Raw genomic sequence first — 16,673 nt, forward strand, 5'->3', positions numbered from 1 at the left:
TATATAAAAAATGAAATTGTTTATTAGAACGTTTGCTTTGTTTTTGTCTTAAAAGATACATCTGTTTACCACCCTGGGCTCCCTAGGGAGGAAGGGAGAGAGATAAATTTAATAAATAAATGAAATGAAATAATATTTTAGACTGATCTTTTTCAGCAGCAATTTCACCAGTATTCTAGGGATTTCCTAGCATACTCAAAGCAATATGAAAATGAAAATAAAATCATCACTGGTGGGGGGCAGTATTAGGATGCAAGGTGCCAATGGGACTTAAGAGGAGAAAAGGCATTTCTTCAAAAGGTTACCCCTCTCTGTAGTCGTGGCTCTCCAGATATTCCAATGGGTTATAAAAATGCTGATCTTCCAATGTCACCTTCTGTCTCTACCTCCTCCCCCTTCCCTCCTGCAGTTCTCATCTGTTGCTATAAATAATTTTTCAGGGGTCACCGAGATCATTGCTTTAAAAGTAACATCTTAACAGAAAGAACCATTACCCCAGACCAGTGTATGTTGACAACCTAGCTTGCACCAGAGATTTCTTTGGCTGCCGCTTCATTGTTGAGAGCAGCGACTGCATGTGTATATATATTATTCCAACAGGGAATTAGCTGTGTGAAATTCTAAGCAGAGCACAGGTTTGAAAGCATCTTATTTTTTTATTTTTTATTATTCTTTTAAGGAGATAAATCAGAAGCACCCTTAAGAAGGGTAAGGCTCACACACTATGAATCAGAGTCCATACCCACAAATATGTGGCAGTTGTTTGCATCCCAAATAAAAATCTCTACCTTTTATAAAGCTTGTGCTCTTGCTCACCTGGAAGCAAATTTGGCTCATTACGGAACCTGTGCCCCTTCAGATGCTGCCAGATGACACAGCCCATCATTCCTGTGCTGTGCAGCAAGGACCCAGCTGCACTATACAGCTAAAGCAAGATCATAGCACTTGGAACAGGGAGATTGCCTTGCCCCATAGACGCCCACTTGACTGCTTCAATCTGCGGAACTGGCACTGCCACAGGTGCCACACAATACCCGCGTTTGTAAGAAATCTATGTTGTAGTGTGGTTGCACTTACATTTTGGAATGGCATCTCTATTGCTATCAGGCAAGCGCCTTCACTGTACTCTTTCTGGTGTCTGTTAAAAACAGTTTTGTTTAGAGAAGCCTACCCAGATATCTGAAATGTTGATCTGTGTTTTGATCTGTTTTTAGTTTACTGCTGATACTTTTTTTCCAAATGTTTTAAATTGTTGTAAATCTCTTTGAGGAGATTTTTTTTAATTAAAAAACCCCCAATCAAGTAGTGTATAAATTTTATGAAATAAAATTAATAAATTAAACAGTCATGGCTCCCCCCAAGAAAAGTATTCTGGGAACTGTAGTTTGTTCATGGCGTTGAGAGTTTCTAGGAGGAGAACTCTCTTCCCCTCACAAAGCTGCAATTCTTAGATCGGTTTTGCAACCAATCCCTCTTCACAGTAAACTTTAAGAATTGTAACTCAGTGAGGGGAATTTAGTGTTTTAACAACTTCCAGCATCCTTAACAAACTACCATTCCCAGGATTCCTTGGGGGAAGCCACGGCTGATTGAAGTAGTATGATACAGCTTTGTGCATACTGCAAATGAGTCCAGATGATAGCTAGATGATAGCTAGATTAGATAGATAGATAGATAGATAGATAGATAGATAGATAGATATAGATAGATAGATAGATAGATAGATAGATAGATAGATAGATAGATAGATGATAGATAGATAGATGATAGATGATAGATAGATGATAGATAGATGATAGATAGATAGATAGATAGATGATAGATTAGATAGATAGATAGATAGATAGATAGATATAGATATAGATAGATAGATAGATAGATAGATAGATGATAGATAGATAGATGATAGATAGATAGATGATAGATAGATAGATAGATAGATATAGATAGATGATAGATGATAGATAGATAGATAGATAGATAGATTGATAGATAGATGGATAGATAGATGGATAGATAGATAGATAGATGATATAGATAGATAGATAGATAGATAGATAGATAGATAGATAGATAGATGATAGATAAATGATAGATAGATGATAGATAGATAGATAGATAGATAGATAGATAGATAGATAGATAGATGATAGATCGATAGATGATAGATAGATATGAAACATCCTCATTAAGCAACATACAGTCGTACCTTGGTTGTTGAACTTAATCCATTCCGGGAATCTGTCCAATTCCCGAAATAGTTTGAAAACCAAGGTGCAGCTTCCGATTGGCTGTAGGTGCTTCCTGCACTCAGTCAGAAGCCGTGTCAAATGTTCAGCTTCCGAAAAATGTTTGCAAACCTGAACACTCACTTCCTGCTTTTCAGTGTTCATCCGAATACCAAGGTGTTCAACAACCAAGGTACGACTGTATAGCACACTAACTAATAAATCAACTAAGATTCAAGCCAGACTAAAGAAAAATGACAATGGTCATTGGATGTAAAATGATGGGAAGAAACATGAGACTTGAAAATCCTGCATGTGTTCAGAGGGACAAAGCTTGCCCTTGACTTCCACAGCTTCTAAATGCTTCATCATTTATGAGGGATACCAAGCTGGTCAGCTGAGATCTTTTACTGGATTGGGTTCCATATCCAAGCCTGGGAGTTATCTTGATGAAGGGCTGTGTGACTCAAAAAGGCAGCAACTCCTTTGCCAACAAAGGCTGGCCTCATAAAAGATAACACCTGATCTGATATCCTCTTATACAACACAGTGCCATATACAACTTCAACTTGGTATCTGATTATCCATGCAAGTGGTACATGACCACTAGAGGGGCAGATAGTTAGATATTTACACACATAAATAAGTGATCACTTAAATCATCTGGGGAAAATTCTACCCTGCCAAAATATTTAAAAGGTAAAGGTAAAGGACCCCTGACAGTTAAGTCCAGTCGCAGACGACTCTGAGGTTGTGGAGCTCATTTCACTTTATAGGCCAAGGGAGAAGACGTTTGTCCGCAGACATTTTCTGGGTCATGTGGCCAGCATGACTAAGCCGCTTCTAGCGCAACCAGAGCAGCGCACGGAAACACCCTATTTCTTTATTTGGATAACTAGATCAATAATAATGATAAATCAAGCAAAAAGTCCTGAATAGACTGGGCCAGAAGCTGGGCCTTTTCTTTCAGCTGGAACTCACAGGAACTCAGTTCCGGCACCATTGACATTCTAAGAGAATGAGGGAGGTATTCATGGTGAGGTCCAGCTCTTCTTTCCCCAGAAAAATAGTACTGGCCAGAAGTATATATAACCCACTCCCACATGAACCTGCCCTCTCTCAGATCATTTTTGGAGGCCCTGCTCTCTATGCCCTCAACTATCTGAGATGTTGATAGATGATGAGAAGTCATGGAGAAGACACCTAGATCACAGAAACCATAGAATTGAAAGGGACCCTGAGGATCATGTAGTCCAACCCTTTGCTATGCAGGAATATGCAGCTGCCTCATATGAAGATTGAACCTTCAACTTTGGTACTATCAGCACCATGCTTTAACCAACTGAGCTATCCGGGCTATAAGTCCGTTCTAGAGAAGGCTCACTTATCTCCTTTCTTTAGTCCTCACGTCAAACCTTTGCTTATTTTTTCTATTCCTCTTTTGAGAGGAACACATATACTCTTATACTGAGTCAGGCTATTGGCTTATCTAGATCAATATTGTTTACATTGACTGGCAGTAGATCTCAAGGGTTTCAGATAGGTCTTCTGCATGCAAAGCAGATGCTCCACCACTGAGCCACATTTTGAGTCTTAACACTTCAAAAGGGCTAATATGGGCATGTGTGAATTGCAACAAAGAATTCATAAAAGAAAATATGAGTTCAGAGTTTGAATGGAGCAGCTGCAATGCTGGTTTACTAGCCTAGATTGTCATAAGAATGTCATCCCACTTTAAAGTTGTACTTATTATGAAGTGCAACAAAAGCACCAAAGGCCCTACCAGTTCTGAACACCACCAAGATTATGGGGTCATTTCTTGGGAAGGTGAAAAAAATGTAATCCATCTCTGGGACAGTTTAAATCCTAAACATCTATTTTTTATATACAGTTTCACTTCCTGTGCTCAGTATGTGAGCAGATTTTATGAAGATTTCCATTTATGAGGCATAAAGGACGTTCAGGAAAAGGGACAGAAGAAAGTATGGATGGATGTCTTGGAAATCAGAATCCTCGACAAGCAGATTAAAAGTAAATATTGGCTATTTCCTTGTTCCCCAGGGAGTCATTTTGTATTCCCAGTTGCAACACCAATTTGGTACTTGAAAACCAAGCAAGAGTCGCACACTTTCCTCCTGCACAAGCCGGCTGCCTCTGGCAGACACCATTGTTTTTAACAGGCACGATGACAGCTGATACTAATGCCACTTTGTGGTTCAACTGTCAGATGATGGAGCTAACACTCTGTCTTCACAGATTATACATTTGTCAGTCCTGTGATGTGCTGGGCTTCTGCCATCCTACGCAGCCAGGAAGCCTGACCGTTTTAGTTCCCCTCCACTTGCAGAGTCCGAGGGTTAAGGAAAGTGGTGGTGGTGGGGGGGATGTCACCAAGCTACCAGAATTCCAAGCCACCTCTAACTATCCTTCCCGTACTGCAACTACCAAAGCTGGTGTAAACAAGGAACACAGTCTGGATTCACATCATGGATTACAGAGTTTGGAATGCTTGCTGGGAGGAAAGATTGCTGAGGTGCAGAAGGCATGTTGGACTATGTCAGAGATTCAGAAATGGGGAACTGAAGAAAGAAAGAAAGAAAGAAAGAAAGAAAGAAAGAAAGAAGAGAAGGAATCCCAACAGTGCTGATTTTTAGAGTGTATGGTCACATCGTGGGTGGGGAACCTGTTGCCCCCCAGAAGTGGGCTCTAGGAGCGGTAAAACAAGAGCTGCCCAAGGTTCTGCTTGGCCTTGAACTTCTGCAGGAGGTCCCACTTAGACTACAAACGCCATCCATCTACAGCAAGGAGAGACAATCAGGTGTCGTCCCCCCCGAACTTGCTGGACTCCAATTCCCATCGTCCCTGACCATTGGTCATGCTGGCTGGGGCTGGTGGAAGTTGGAGTCCAACAACTTCTAGAGGGACACAGGTTCCTTGGTGATATCCCTTCTCTCTCAAGCTCTGGCCATTTCCACAGTCTGCTTGGTTTTGTTTCTCAGAAAAGAGTAGAGTGGGGCGGGGTGGGTTAACTTTCTGACTCAGAAGCTTAAGGAGCCCCCGATCCAGCTTGAGATATCTTACTGGCAAGGTGACCCAAGGCAGGAACTCAAGTTCTTGAGGTAATTCACCCTAATTGGCTTCATTACTTGGAACATGCACAATCCTAGCATTTACACTTTTTTAGGGTGTCGAGGGGGGTTAGGTATGGAAGAAGAGTCCCTGTCAATCTTACTAGCTGTCAGCAGCCACAAGAAACTGAGAAGTGACAGATATCAGAGGGACAAGGAAATTACTGACAGAAGACATTTTCCCCCTAAATTGAGCATAAAGGCAATTTAATTTAAATCAATGTTACCATTCATATGGCACTTTAGCAAACTGCTACAGTAACCAAATCTATAAACTATTTGTCTATTGTGTTAAAGTTATTATAAAACATGGGTGGGTATGTGTTTTCGTTTTATTATTCAACTAGGCAATAACCTCTGATTAATTCCTGTTGGAATCAATAGTTTGAATCAATTAACATTTTTCTGCTGTATAAGTTGGAAAAAAAACTATTATTATTATTATTTGCCTTGGGCCATGGTCTTTTATTATCTGTTTTTGTGTTTACGGTACCAGCCCAATGATGCCTAAAAGCCTGGGGGTACCTAAAATGTTCATTGTGCACCAGCATCAAAGCTAGAGAGGCATCTTAGCTCCAGAATGTAGAGACTACTCTTAGATTCAGGTTTTTGAAGCAGCTTGCAAGAGAACTGATAAAAAAGTTTGTTCAAGAACTAACAAATACTTCACACAGAGACACTCACCTTTATCAGATGTGTGTTACCAGCAACAACCATTTCAATGAGTTCGAAAATGTTATGAGGTTTGTCTCCTCAATTAATAGGTGCATGTGATATCATACTGAATTCTTTTCCATAAAATGTCTTCCTAAGCCACAGATGGAATTAATGCAAAGAAAGGTCTACATGCCTACATAAGTACACTTTTTGAAAACAGAAATACATTTTATCTTTTTAATATCTATCCATCACACTAATCCCCACTGAGACACAACTTTCATGGTTATGAAAACTCTAAATAGCCATGATGCTATATAAATGAATAGCTACAACCAGCATTTTGGCATAAAATATGTAGTCTTTAAGCAGTTAAACAGCAGAATAATCTGCCCATTGCCATGTTTGATGAGAAAAAGCAGAGAACCTATTATTGTTGATTAAAAAGCAGTATTGAGAAGACTCAGTCCTCTGCATGCTTACCTGACTGTAAGACCCATTAAAGTCAATGGAACTTACTTCTCAACGCAGATAGCATAGGATTGCACAACTTTCATAAACTAAAGGAGGGATGAGATAGATACTAAACTGCACTTTCCCCTGTCTTCTCTTTGTCTCGTCATGGGTTCATTTCTTCCATGGTCGCCATTAACTCTTAATCTATTCCAGCTCTCCTTATGGGTCATTGATTCTATATGTACCGTGGCTATTTTAAAATGTTTTCTTTGGTCAAAGGGGAGGAGAGGAGAGAGGAGGGGGAGAGAGGAGAGAGAGAGAGAGGGACGGACAGAGAGAGAGAGAGAGAGAGAGCAGCCTTGAGCCAGATGGGCGACTTCACACTTCATTTATCAAACCCAATAGACTAGGCCCCATCTCCCTATGCTTGCTGATTGCAGTTAAATTTCCTTGCAATTTGGTAATAATTTTCATTATCAGACAGTGACCCTAAAATACAAGGAGTTTCCTTCCCCCCTCCCCACTTTTTTGTGGGGAGTTGTCTTCATGGCAGGTTTGAAATTCACAGCCGCACTCTTTTAGCTTTCCGGCTCTACAGTAGGACGTGAGAAGCTGCCTTTACTTTATTAAGAGAAAGATGACCTCTTGTAAGCAGAGGTCAAGAAGAGGTCAGCTCAAAGGCCTCAAGAAGCTCTTTAACAGCTATAACAATCTGTCCATCAAACCCTATCTCGCAGAATAAACAAATGGCAGCCTTTAGGAACCTTTGGTTGATTCTGTTAACACTCTGAGCATATTCACATCCTTCCTCCTTCCCTATTTATATCCTGTTCTTTTTCCTATAACTGCTGTCGCTCTGTGTACTGGGTCGCTAACACACCAAGTCTGCTTTAAAACAACCAACAAACACTGGGCAGCTTGATCCTCTTTAGATCCAGACAGGGATGCTGCCGGAGGACTTCCATCCCCCAGAATGCTCTCTGCCCTGCCAGTGCAAGAAAAGACCTGAGATGGCTGGATAAGGAACTTCTGCAAACTTGACTAGGATTCAAGGGCTGGGTCTGTCGTAAGCGCATTACAAAAACCAAGAGGATTTCTAAGAAATAAAAGACACATACCCAAGAAGATTCTAATAATTATGATGATGCATTGCAAATTTAGCCAATTAATATCATTTCATGTTCAATTTTATAGGAAACGAAGAGCTACCATTTTAACACATGAAGTCATCTGCTAAGCCATGGTTTGTTTAACAAGCTATGAGTTAACCATGGGTTGTAGCACAGGCAGGCAAAGAAACCATGGCATGTTTCTCCAACATCTGGCATAGTTTTCCAGCAGCTCTTCCCTCATGTCTTTGCAGTTTTGTGAGCATTTGGTGTTCAGTGCTCGGACAAACCATAGTGAAGGAAAAGTACTGGATTCTCATATAACACCAAACGATGGTTAAAATAAATTGAAGTTCAAAAGCCAACAACAAACCACAGTTTCACATCATGGTTTCTTGGCAGTAAACAAATCACAGTTAAGTGACTGGGCAGGGTTCATGCATAAGACTAAATTAGGGTTTAATAAACCACAGTAAAATAAACGTGGCCTGGTAATATGGGCTAAGAAGGTCACTGGCTGCATTTGCATGGACTTTGCATGGTTTAGTACTACATGGAGAAACTGCAGCAAACCCAAGTGGAACATTGTGTCTGCCTCTTCTTCCTCCTCCTATGCACCCAGGAGGACTTCTGTGAAAATTATATACATTTTCAAAGGAAGTTGACTTGTATCGTATGGACAAGTATTCTGGCATACATCAAACTTCACAGAGTTTCAAAAACAAGAAAACTTCAAACCATGGATTAGAAACTGGCTTGTTTAATGGGGGCTTTCTGTGTACAAAGTTTGCCCTGTATACCCAAGCTATGGTACCTCTTGTCTCTGAATAATGAGCAAGAATCAGCAATGGCAACCTTCTCCAGAAATGGAGTCCAACCAAACTGGAACTGCTATATGTTTGCAATCAGATTGCCATAGAAAAGCAGCCCTCATTGCATGCTGGACACGTTCAATTCATTCTGCATGCTAAATAAATAAAGCCTGCTCAAGCAAGCTGCATTCTGTACCAAAAATGTTGAATTCTGCTACCTTAAGCAAATTTTCACCACTACCCCTTCGTACTCTGCAGACTTCTGTGTTTTGCTACTTGTGAAAAGACCAAAGCCAACAAGACCCAACCACCAAATATCTTGCCAGCCGCCTTGCTGGGTTCTGAGATTTCAGCCAACACTGCTTAGTTTTCAAGACTGTTTTCACACCCATCAGGACTAGAGATTCAAAGCTTTTAAAATAGAAGTTTCAATTCTCACAGAGATGAACGGAACACCTGCTATCACACATGCCTATTGTTGTTTTACACTCTCCCACAAAACAGTGGCATGCACAAATGAAGCCCTGCTCATTCCTTTTTGGTACATACCGCAAGCACTTTGTAGCTGACACACTCCCCAAGCTCAGAGGATTAGTCCAGGGGCAAAGTTCTTGTGTTAATTTATAAGGAACCACAGAGCCTAGGGCTTGCCGATCAGAAGGTCGGCAGTTTGAATCCCCGCGATGGGATGAGCTCCCGTTGCTCGGTCCCAACTCCTGCCAACCTAGCAGTTTGAAAGTGTGTCAAAGTGCAAGTAGATAAATAGGTACCGCTCTGGTGGGAAGGTAAACAGCATTTCCGTGCACTGCTCTAGTTCGCCAGAAAGCGGCTTAGTCATGCTGGCCACATGACCAGCTGTACGCCGGCTCCCTCGGCCTATAGAGTGAGATGAGCACCGCAACTCCAGAGTCGTCCACGACTGGACCTAACGGTCAGGGGTCCCTTTAATTTTACCTAATCCCTCATATCCTTGCCTGATCACAGAGGTCTTTAGGGGAGACAGTAGTCCACCATTGGCTTAGATGCACAACTTCTATCCACTAGAAGTTGTGTGTAAGCCCAGTTTTATGGAACTCCCAGTTGAGAACAGACAGGTTCCCCCCCACTTGCTGAAGGCTCATTTAATCCAGCAGGCATTTTTAATTAATGTTTGGTTTTAAGGCTTCAACTGGGTTGTTTTTTTCATTGCATCTTAAAAACAATTGTGCTTAAAAACAATTGTAGTTAAGTGGTATAATGTATAACTTGTTTAAGTATGTTCTATTGTTTGGCAGTAGAGCAGCAGGTGGTGAGCCCTCCTTAAGCAGTGGTTGGATGGCCATCGGTCATGGTCTGGTTGAGATTCCTGCACTGCAAGGGGTTGGGCAAGATGACCCTCAACTCTACAATTCTCTGCAATAAATAAATAAAACTCAGAGGAGGCAGAGAGAAGGTAAAAGCTGCCCTCAGCACACAGCTCAAATGACTCCAGCACATGCAGAACCCCAGCTTGCCACCATCTCCATGGCTTTAGGAGGCCATGAAACTGCAACAGAGCTGAAATCCCATTACACCACTGGATTCAAGCACTTCCCCAATAGGGCAGCGCCCCTTCCATTATAGGAGGCTTTTTCCAGTGGGTCTTTGCCTATGCTGACTGGGACTGGTAGGAGTTGTAGTCCAACATCTGGAGGGCACCACATTGGCCAACCCTGCTCTTTACCAGGCATGGCTAATTCGTGGCTCTCTAGACAATGCAGGACTGCAACTCAGGTCTTCCCTGGTCATTGCCCAGTGTGTGGGCACTGGCTGGGGTAGATGGGAGTCAGAGTTCAACACCTTCTGAGAGGCCACAAATTAGCTACTCAGGGCTACAGCCATTACTTGAGTGTCAGGACAATATAGGGTGAAAACTCTGGGGAAGAAAAGGAATATGATTTAGTGGGACACACACCTCAAATTTCCAGTTTTACATGGGAGCTCACAGCCAAAACTACAGTACTTGTATAAACCCATTAAATATACACTCAGACTTACAGAGTCTTCCCCCTCCCAACCAGCTCTGGCTGTTTTCCCTCTGATCTACTTGACCTAAATTTCTCCAAGTTGCATTGTTCATAATATGTCTTCTCTAATGCACAACGTAAGGTAATTAGAGTCATCTGTATTTAACTTCCAGAGAAGGGGAAAAGGAGAGGGAAAAAAATCTATTATCTAATCTGGCTGATCCCCTGATGGCTTGCTGAAAGTAAAATACTATAACCTATTGCCTGGCCTTTGACAAGCGCTAATTATTTCCTGTCGAAGCACATTTTTCTTGTGTAATTCCAAAGTACACAATAGGCTGATCTCTAAAACACAGGGGCTGCTCCTCCAGAGCCTCGGCGGATGTTTTATAACTTTCACCACCCCAGCGAACGCTTGACGGCTACTATCGTCAGCGCCTCCATTCCAGACATCTCTCCGAACCTTTGAAGAGGTAAAAAGTGCGGGATATGGTAACAGTCTGTTTATGTGGATCACATGGATGGGACTCTTTAAGATAGGTCAGTGTGATGAGAAACATCAAATGTGAGTCAGAGGAGAGGGGAAACCGATTACAGTTATTTAATACTCTGGGGGCACTGTCTTTTCTAAGGCTTTCAAGACACCGTGCTCTTGAAATTTTCTTTCAGGTGTTTAGTTTTAATGAGGCCTGCGTTTCGTCTGCTGCTAAGTCTCTCCCCACACATGCCCCCTGTTCCTCCCCTTCCCCTCTCCACCCTGATGCCTGCAAAGTCCTTACCATTTTTGTTCTAGAAGTTAAATTATGTCTGTTGGCTCCAGCTTCTGACTAAATTGGTAGTTGTAAGGGAAAAGGCCAGAAAACCATGTAACTAGATTCTTTCCAAGAGGGAGTCCTCTCCCCCTCATCTCCCTACGGTGCTGCTTGGTGATTATTTGTCCTGCTAAATTGATCCACTCACTGAGTTACATTTGTTATGTTTTCTTTAAAATATATGTATGTGCACACACTACCCTGACTTTTCCATTTTTAGTTTGTTACATTTCTAACCCACAGTGCTCAGTCTAAACAGAGGAGGTATTCGCTGCTGGGCACAGACCCTGTGGAACGGAAGGTGAAACTTCTAAAACCTTAAATCTGGTGGGTAGAACCCATCTGCACAAAGAGGCTCCCTGAGAGGAATTCATTTAACTGGTTTGAGGAAACCAACATCTGGTATGGTGTTGTCCCGAGAAAGTGGGCATTCGCTGCTAGTTTGAAACACCAATCTAGGCACAGATGCACTGGCTCAATTCAAAGTGCTTTTTTTACATAGAAGGCCCAACCCAGCTCCAGACCTCAATTATCTTTCAAAGTGGCTCTCCCATTATGAACCTGTCTGTATTCTTTGGACGTCTTTTGAGGTCCTCCTCTGGGTGCTCCCTATAAAGGAGTTTTGGAGGATAGAAACAAGGCACAGTTTTCCTCCACTGGGGATCCCAGTTTGTGGAATGCTTTTTCCAGTAAGATCTACCTGACACCATCATTAACATTCTATTGGCACCAAGTAAAAAAAACCATACCTTTATCACTTCTCCCAGACATTTGACAGATGATGATGATTTGCTGGATGTATTTTGCTGCTCCCCACCCCTTTCTTTTTTGCTGCTGTTTTACTGGGTCATATCAGTTTATTTATATACAACATTTCCCACAAATTTGTGCTCAGATCTGTGTGTGCCCCAATCTCCCAGCCATATAAAGCTGTCCATATAATGCTGTCAAATTCTTGTTTTCATTTTACTCATGCACAAAAATGTATCTACGGTGCAGGGCCCAACACACAAATATGTTTTGCAGACAACCATTTGTTTTGAAAATGCAACAGTAGAGGGATGGCCAAATAATTTGTCATTTTTTTCGAAAAAGGAAGGGAAAGTATCAATCAGTATTTAATAAAATCTCACTTTAAATGCAAGAGGCAACCCAAATTAAAGTTTTGGCTGACAACAACCTTGAAATGTGCCTTTAGTCCCTTCTACCATCGCCATCATCAACACATGGTGAGCTAAAGGCAACTGAGAAATAGGCCAAGTTCTTTTGGGTGTGGGAAAAGCAATTGGTGAACTTCAGGTCAGGGATGGGGCAAACATAACCGCATACACAATGCTGCTCTGTAGAAAATAAAAACAATATCTCTGCACTTAGAAAACTAGACATCCAGGAGAAGAGTTCTAGCCTTGCTTGGGCATGCCAGCTTTCGACGTCTTCCCAGCTCTCAAAGAGAATTCCATCAAGTGAATCCCCACCACCAGTCTAAAGCAGTACAGGCTGGAAACTTTGAGGGGGCCTGGCCCTTTTAAAACAAAAATTGAGGGGGCTGAGGTGCCGCCAGACCCCTAAAATAGGCATGCCTGCATCACGTCCTCACCTTGCAAGCCAATCCTGCCGTAGCTCCTGACGCTCTTCAAGAATGGGCAGAAGGCAGCTGATTCGTTCATTCCTTTGTTCCTCCGCCTGTTCCTCTTTCCTGAATTCACAGAGCAGTAGGCTTGTCTTGGGGAGCAAGGGAGAGGGGTGGGTTGGAAGAAAACAGAAAGCGGGGGGGGGGGGGAGGCCATAAACATTACAATCCAAAAATAGGAAACAAAGCATAAAATTAATTAAAAAGCCCATAAGCAAATAGAGACAGTAAATCAATGGCCCTTCTTTCTTTTTTTATTACGGTTCCCCAGCTCCCAAATCAATACAGTAAATGATGGTCCAAAATGGCCACCATCTATCTGGTTTTTAATCAAAGTACACGGAATGCAAGGTAAAACCTCAAAGCATCGTTGCCTTAAGTAATACCACAGACCAGACATTCTAGGTGTAATTTTCACATTTTTGCCAGACAGAATTGCTTTTCTTTTGTCCTTGTATGGGTGAATTGTTATTAGAAAGTGTGCATGAGGCTTGCTCCCCTCCACCACCACCCCACCTCTAATGATTGCGGGGGGGACGTTTTAATTTTTCTTGAACTTCGCCTGTTACAGACAAGAAGTAGAAAATCTCTGCAATGCTGATTTGTATAGCGATTTCCTACTTCTCCCTTTTAACTGCTTCTTATTCTTCCCCTCCCCTTGTTAATAAAATGAATCATTCAGCAAAATAATGTTTGCATTAAGAAAAACACTGTCCGGGTGTTGAAAACACAGGCATGTCTCTTTTAAGCAATTTTACAGCTATGTAAAACTGTAAAAGACTCTAACATATAAATCACTCTTATGGCCAGATACTATGCATTTTTTACACAGAACTAAGTCCAGCAGAATTCACTGATGTGCACTCCTTAGTGGGTGTGCAGTGGGGCACGCATCTTAGATAGTTGAAAGGAACACTGGAAGCTGCTTAATACAATATCAGACATTGATCCATTTCACTCAGTATTGCCTACACTGACTGGCAGTGGCTCTCCAGGGTTTCAGGCAGTGGTCTTTCCCAGATCTACCTGGAGATGACACTGTCAAATGCCCAAGACCCCATGTTCACCTATTCTTGATGACTTGAGAGCCCAACAGGTTCGCTAAGAGAGTAACATCTGCTAAATAAAGGAGTTCGAGACTCCCAGAGATCAATTCTTCACTGAGATGGGATAGGGCTTATGGCAGCTGTCCAGGCTTGAACATGGCTCAACTTTGCTCTGGAAGTTGTCAGAACAAGCTGCCTACTTGAAGCAGTCCAAGCAGTCCAAAACCTAGCATCTAACTGACCATCTTGTTTCAAGGGGTGGAGAAATTGAAGGGCCCAGTTTGGATTTAGTGGACTTTTCTGGAATTTTCCCATTTGAAAGGGGGAGAGATGAGGTCACAGAAAAACCCCTGAGCCAAGTTGGAGAAAGTCTCAGTGGGTTTGCCCAACCCCAATCAAAAGACAATGTTGTAATAATAATAATAATAATAATGATGATGATGATGATGATGATGTTGTTATTATTTCCCACCCTCCTACTATCCTTAATTTATTACTAATTATATTAAGCAATTTCTTAAAAATAAGAATTAAGTCCATATAATATAATTAACACAAAACCAAAATAGCCATGTCTATAATTAGATGGTTGCACCCAACAGATTCCAAATGACTTTTTTTGCTGAAATTGTGGGCAGGATTGTGGGCAGCCTAAGAGAAAAAATATGGTTCATTAAAGGGTTTCCAATGTTCATTCCATTTTAGGAACCTGAGTTAAATAAAGGGTTAGAAGGTGAAAAGATGTGCCCTGACAGTGAGAGGTCAAGAGTTCAAGAAATGTGGTCAAAGATGTTATCAACTGGGAAAGCCGTTTCCTCAAATCAACACTGATGATTTTTTTTAAAAAGGAATCCATCAAAAAGTTTACTGGTATGACTCCTGTCCCCAGAAGATGGGAGAGTCTTCTTCTGAATGCTTTGCACGCTATCAAAGAAAGGTCAACTCTGGGTTCTTCGTCCATGTAATGATCTTTAATGACAGATAATTGTCTACAGAAACTTTGTTTTACCCAATGTTGAGTGAAGCCTTCAGATTTGAAAACTGGGCTCAGCTTTGGTTCAGGGCATCCCTCTTCTTCCCCCAAGATGTGCTTGGCACACAAGGTCAGCAGAACAAACAAACAAACCCTGCAGGTCTGCTTTATCTCATCAGTCTCTCAGCAGAGACTTTTTGGAGGGTGCTCATGCTTAGGACCTGATGAAGCTATCTTTCCTCTGCTCCTATGCTGGTGAAAGCACATCCTGAATAGGCCCCAACAGAGATAACAAGACATTGCTTGCCATTGGAAAGTCACAAGCAGTGTTTTTTTAGAATTGTTATTCTCATCAATTAACTTGGTGCCCTGAAAAAGCTCTGGGCTCCTGTCACAGCCACTCCACTTCCTGCAGGGCAGTGCCATGATTCCACATATTTCATTTCTCTCTGTGTTCTGGAAAACAAATACTCCAGATTTAAACCAGAGCAGAGAAGGCTGTACCATTTTCAGAGTCTTGCTTTATTTTGTCAACAAATGAGGTTTTCACCAGGAGATCTAATGTACTCGTTAGTATTTCCAAAGAGATTAGCAGGATAAACCTCTGAGCCCTTGCTAAGCTCTTCCCACTTCAAGGAAAGCAGTCCAACAGCCAATAATCAATAGCAAAGAGAAATGGCGGTGCGGATAAGACATGTGTTTGCAAGCAGTGAGATTCACCTTCTGCTAATTGTCCAGCTTGTTTTAGTTGCTTTATGGTGGGGAAATGACAGTATTGTGACAAGAGTTGGATGCAACTAAAAGTAGAATTTAACTTGAGATCTCGAAGGCATGCATGTTGGCTAGGACTTGGATGGTGTATATCAATGGGAGCTTGTATATCTCATTGGTATACACAGCATGTAACGGGGCCGTGTTGGCAATTGCTATGGTGAAAGTGGCTGGCATGTTTTAAGTTATCACCCAGCAATTTGAACATATTACGCTCAAACACTGGTCCTATTTTGTTTACAGCATGTCATGCTTGATATCAAAGTTTCACTCAACAACTTTTTTGGCGCAGAGGGGGGACCATGTTGAAAAATGGTACTGTGTTTGTGGAGTGGAAGAAAGCAAAGGGAGGAGAGCAGAGAAGTGATGAGGAAAGGGGAGGGGGGAGAAAAGAAATTGTTTATAAAATCCAGCTGCTCAAACGTTGGCGCCAGAAACTTCTCATCCTGCTACTTTTACGCCTGCAACCCCATTTACCTCCCCACCCTTCGCCTTGCACAGGTATAACTAAAATGTTGACTTCAATGCTTCGGAGAGCACTCAACTGATTCTGTAACATGATTAATTGCCGAAGACACGGCGGACCATATGGAACAGGGAACGCATCAAGTAATTCATACTTCTGTATATGATCATTTTGGCCCCTGTTGTTTTAATGTACAGGAAAGAGCTAGTATAGCACAGACCTGGTGTCTTGCCCTTGACAGCCCATTAAGAAATCTCAAAGCACCTAGTTGAAGTTATGCTGTTGGCTTTTCAATAGCAGCCCAATAAAACAGGAGCAAAGCTTTTCCAGCGAGTCTTAAATCTTTCACATATAGTACATTAACCACTGCTGCTAAAAACAACTGGTTTCTTATGATAGGAAATGGGATTTGATTTCTAGCCTCTGCATACTTACCAAAAGCCTTTTTCTGACCTTTGCAGGGTTTACAAAATTGTTGCTTCTCCCCCCACCCCCCAGCCAAGCCTTTTTCTTTCCTTTCAGCAATTTTCCAAGGGTTTCTTTTTCTTTTTCCTTCTTGGCTGCGGTGAGCCTAATAGACTTGTTTAAAGCTCAGTACAT

General features: G+C 41.8%; 1 protein-coding gene across 8 annotated transcripts in view; it reads right to left on the reverse strand.

Annotated features, from left to right (window-relative positions):
• FTO (FTO alpha-ketoglutarate dependent dioxygenase) overlaps positions 1 to 16,673 on the reverse strand; it is a 266,874-nt gene that overhangs the window by 145,237 nt on the left and 104,964 nt on the right. For 7 of the 8 annotated variants that reach the window (XM_083752970.1, XM_083752969.1, XM_083752966.1 and 4 more), the window contains one exon: positions 12,785 to 12,909. The exons of the other annotated variant lie outside the window; for it this stretch is intronic. In XM_083752970.1, coding sequence (XP_083609096.1) covers positions 12,785 to 12,909 — 125 coding nt within the window. The remainder of the gene's footprint in view (positions 1 to 12,784; positions 12,910 to 16,673) is intronic. 8 annotated transcript variants of the gene reach the window in all.

Source organism: Podarcis gaigeae, assembly GCF_964106915.1.
Source record: "Podarcis gaigeae genome assembly, chromosome: 8".
Taxonomy (NCBI): Eukaryota; Metazoa; Chordata; class Lepidosauria; order Squamata; family Lacertidae; genus Podarcis; species Podarcis gaigeae.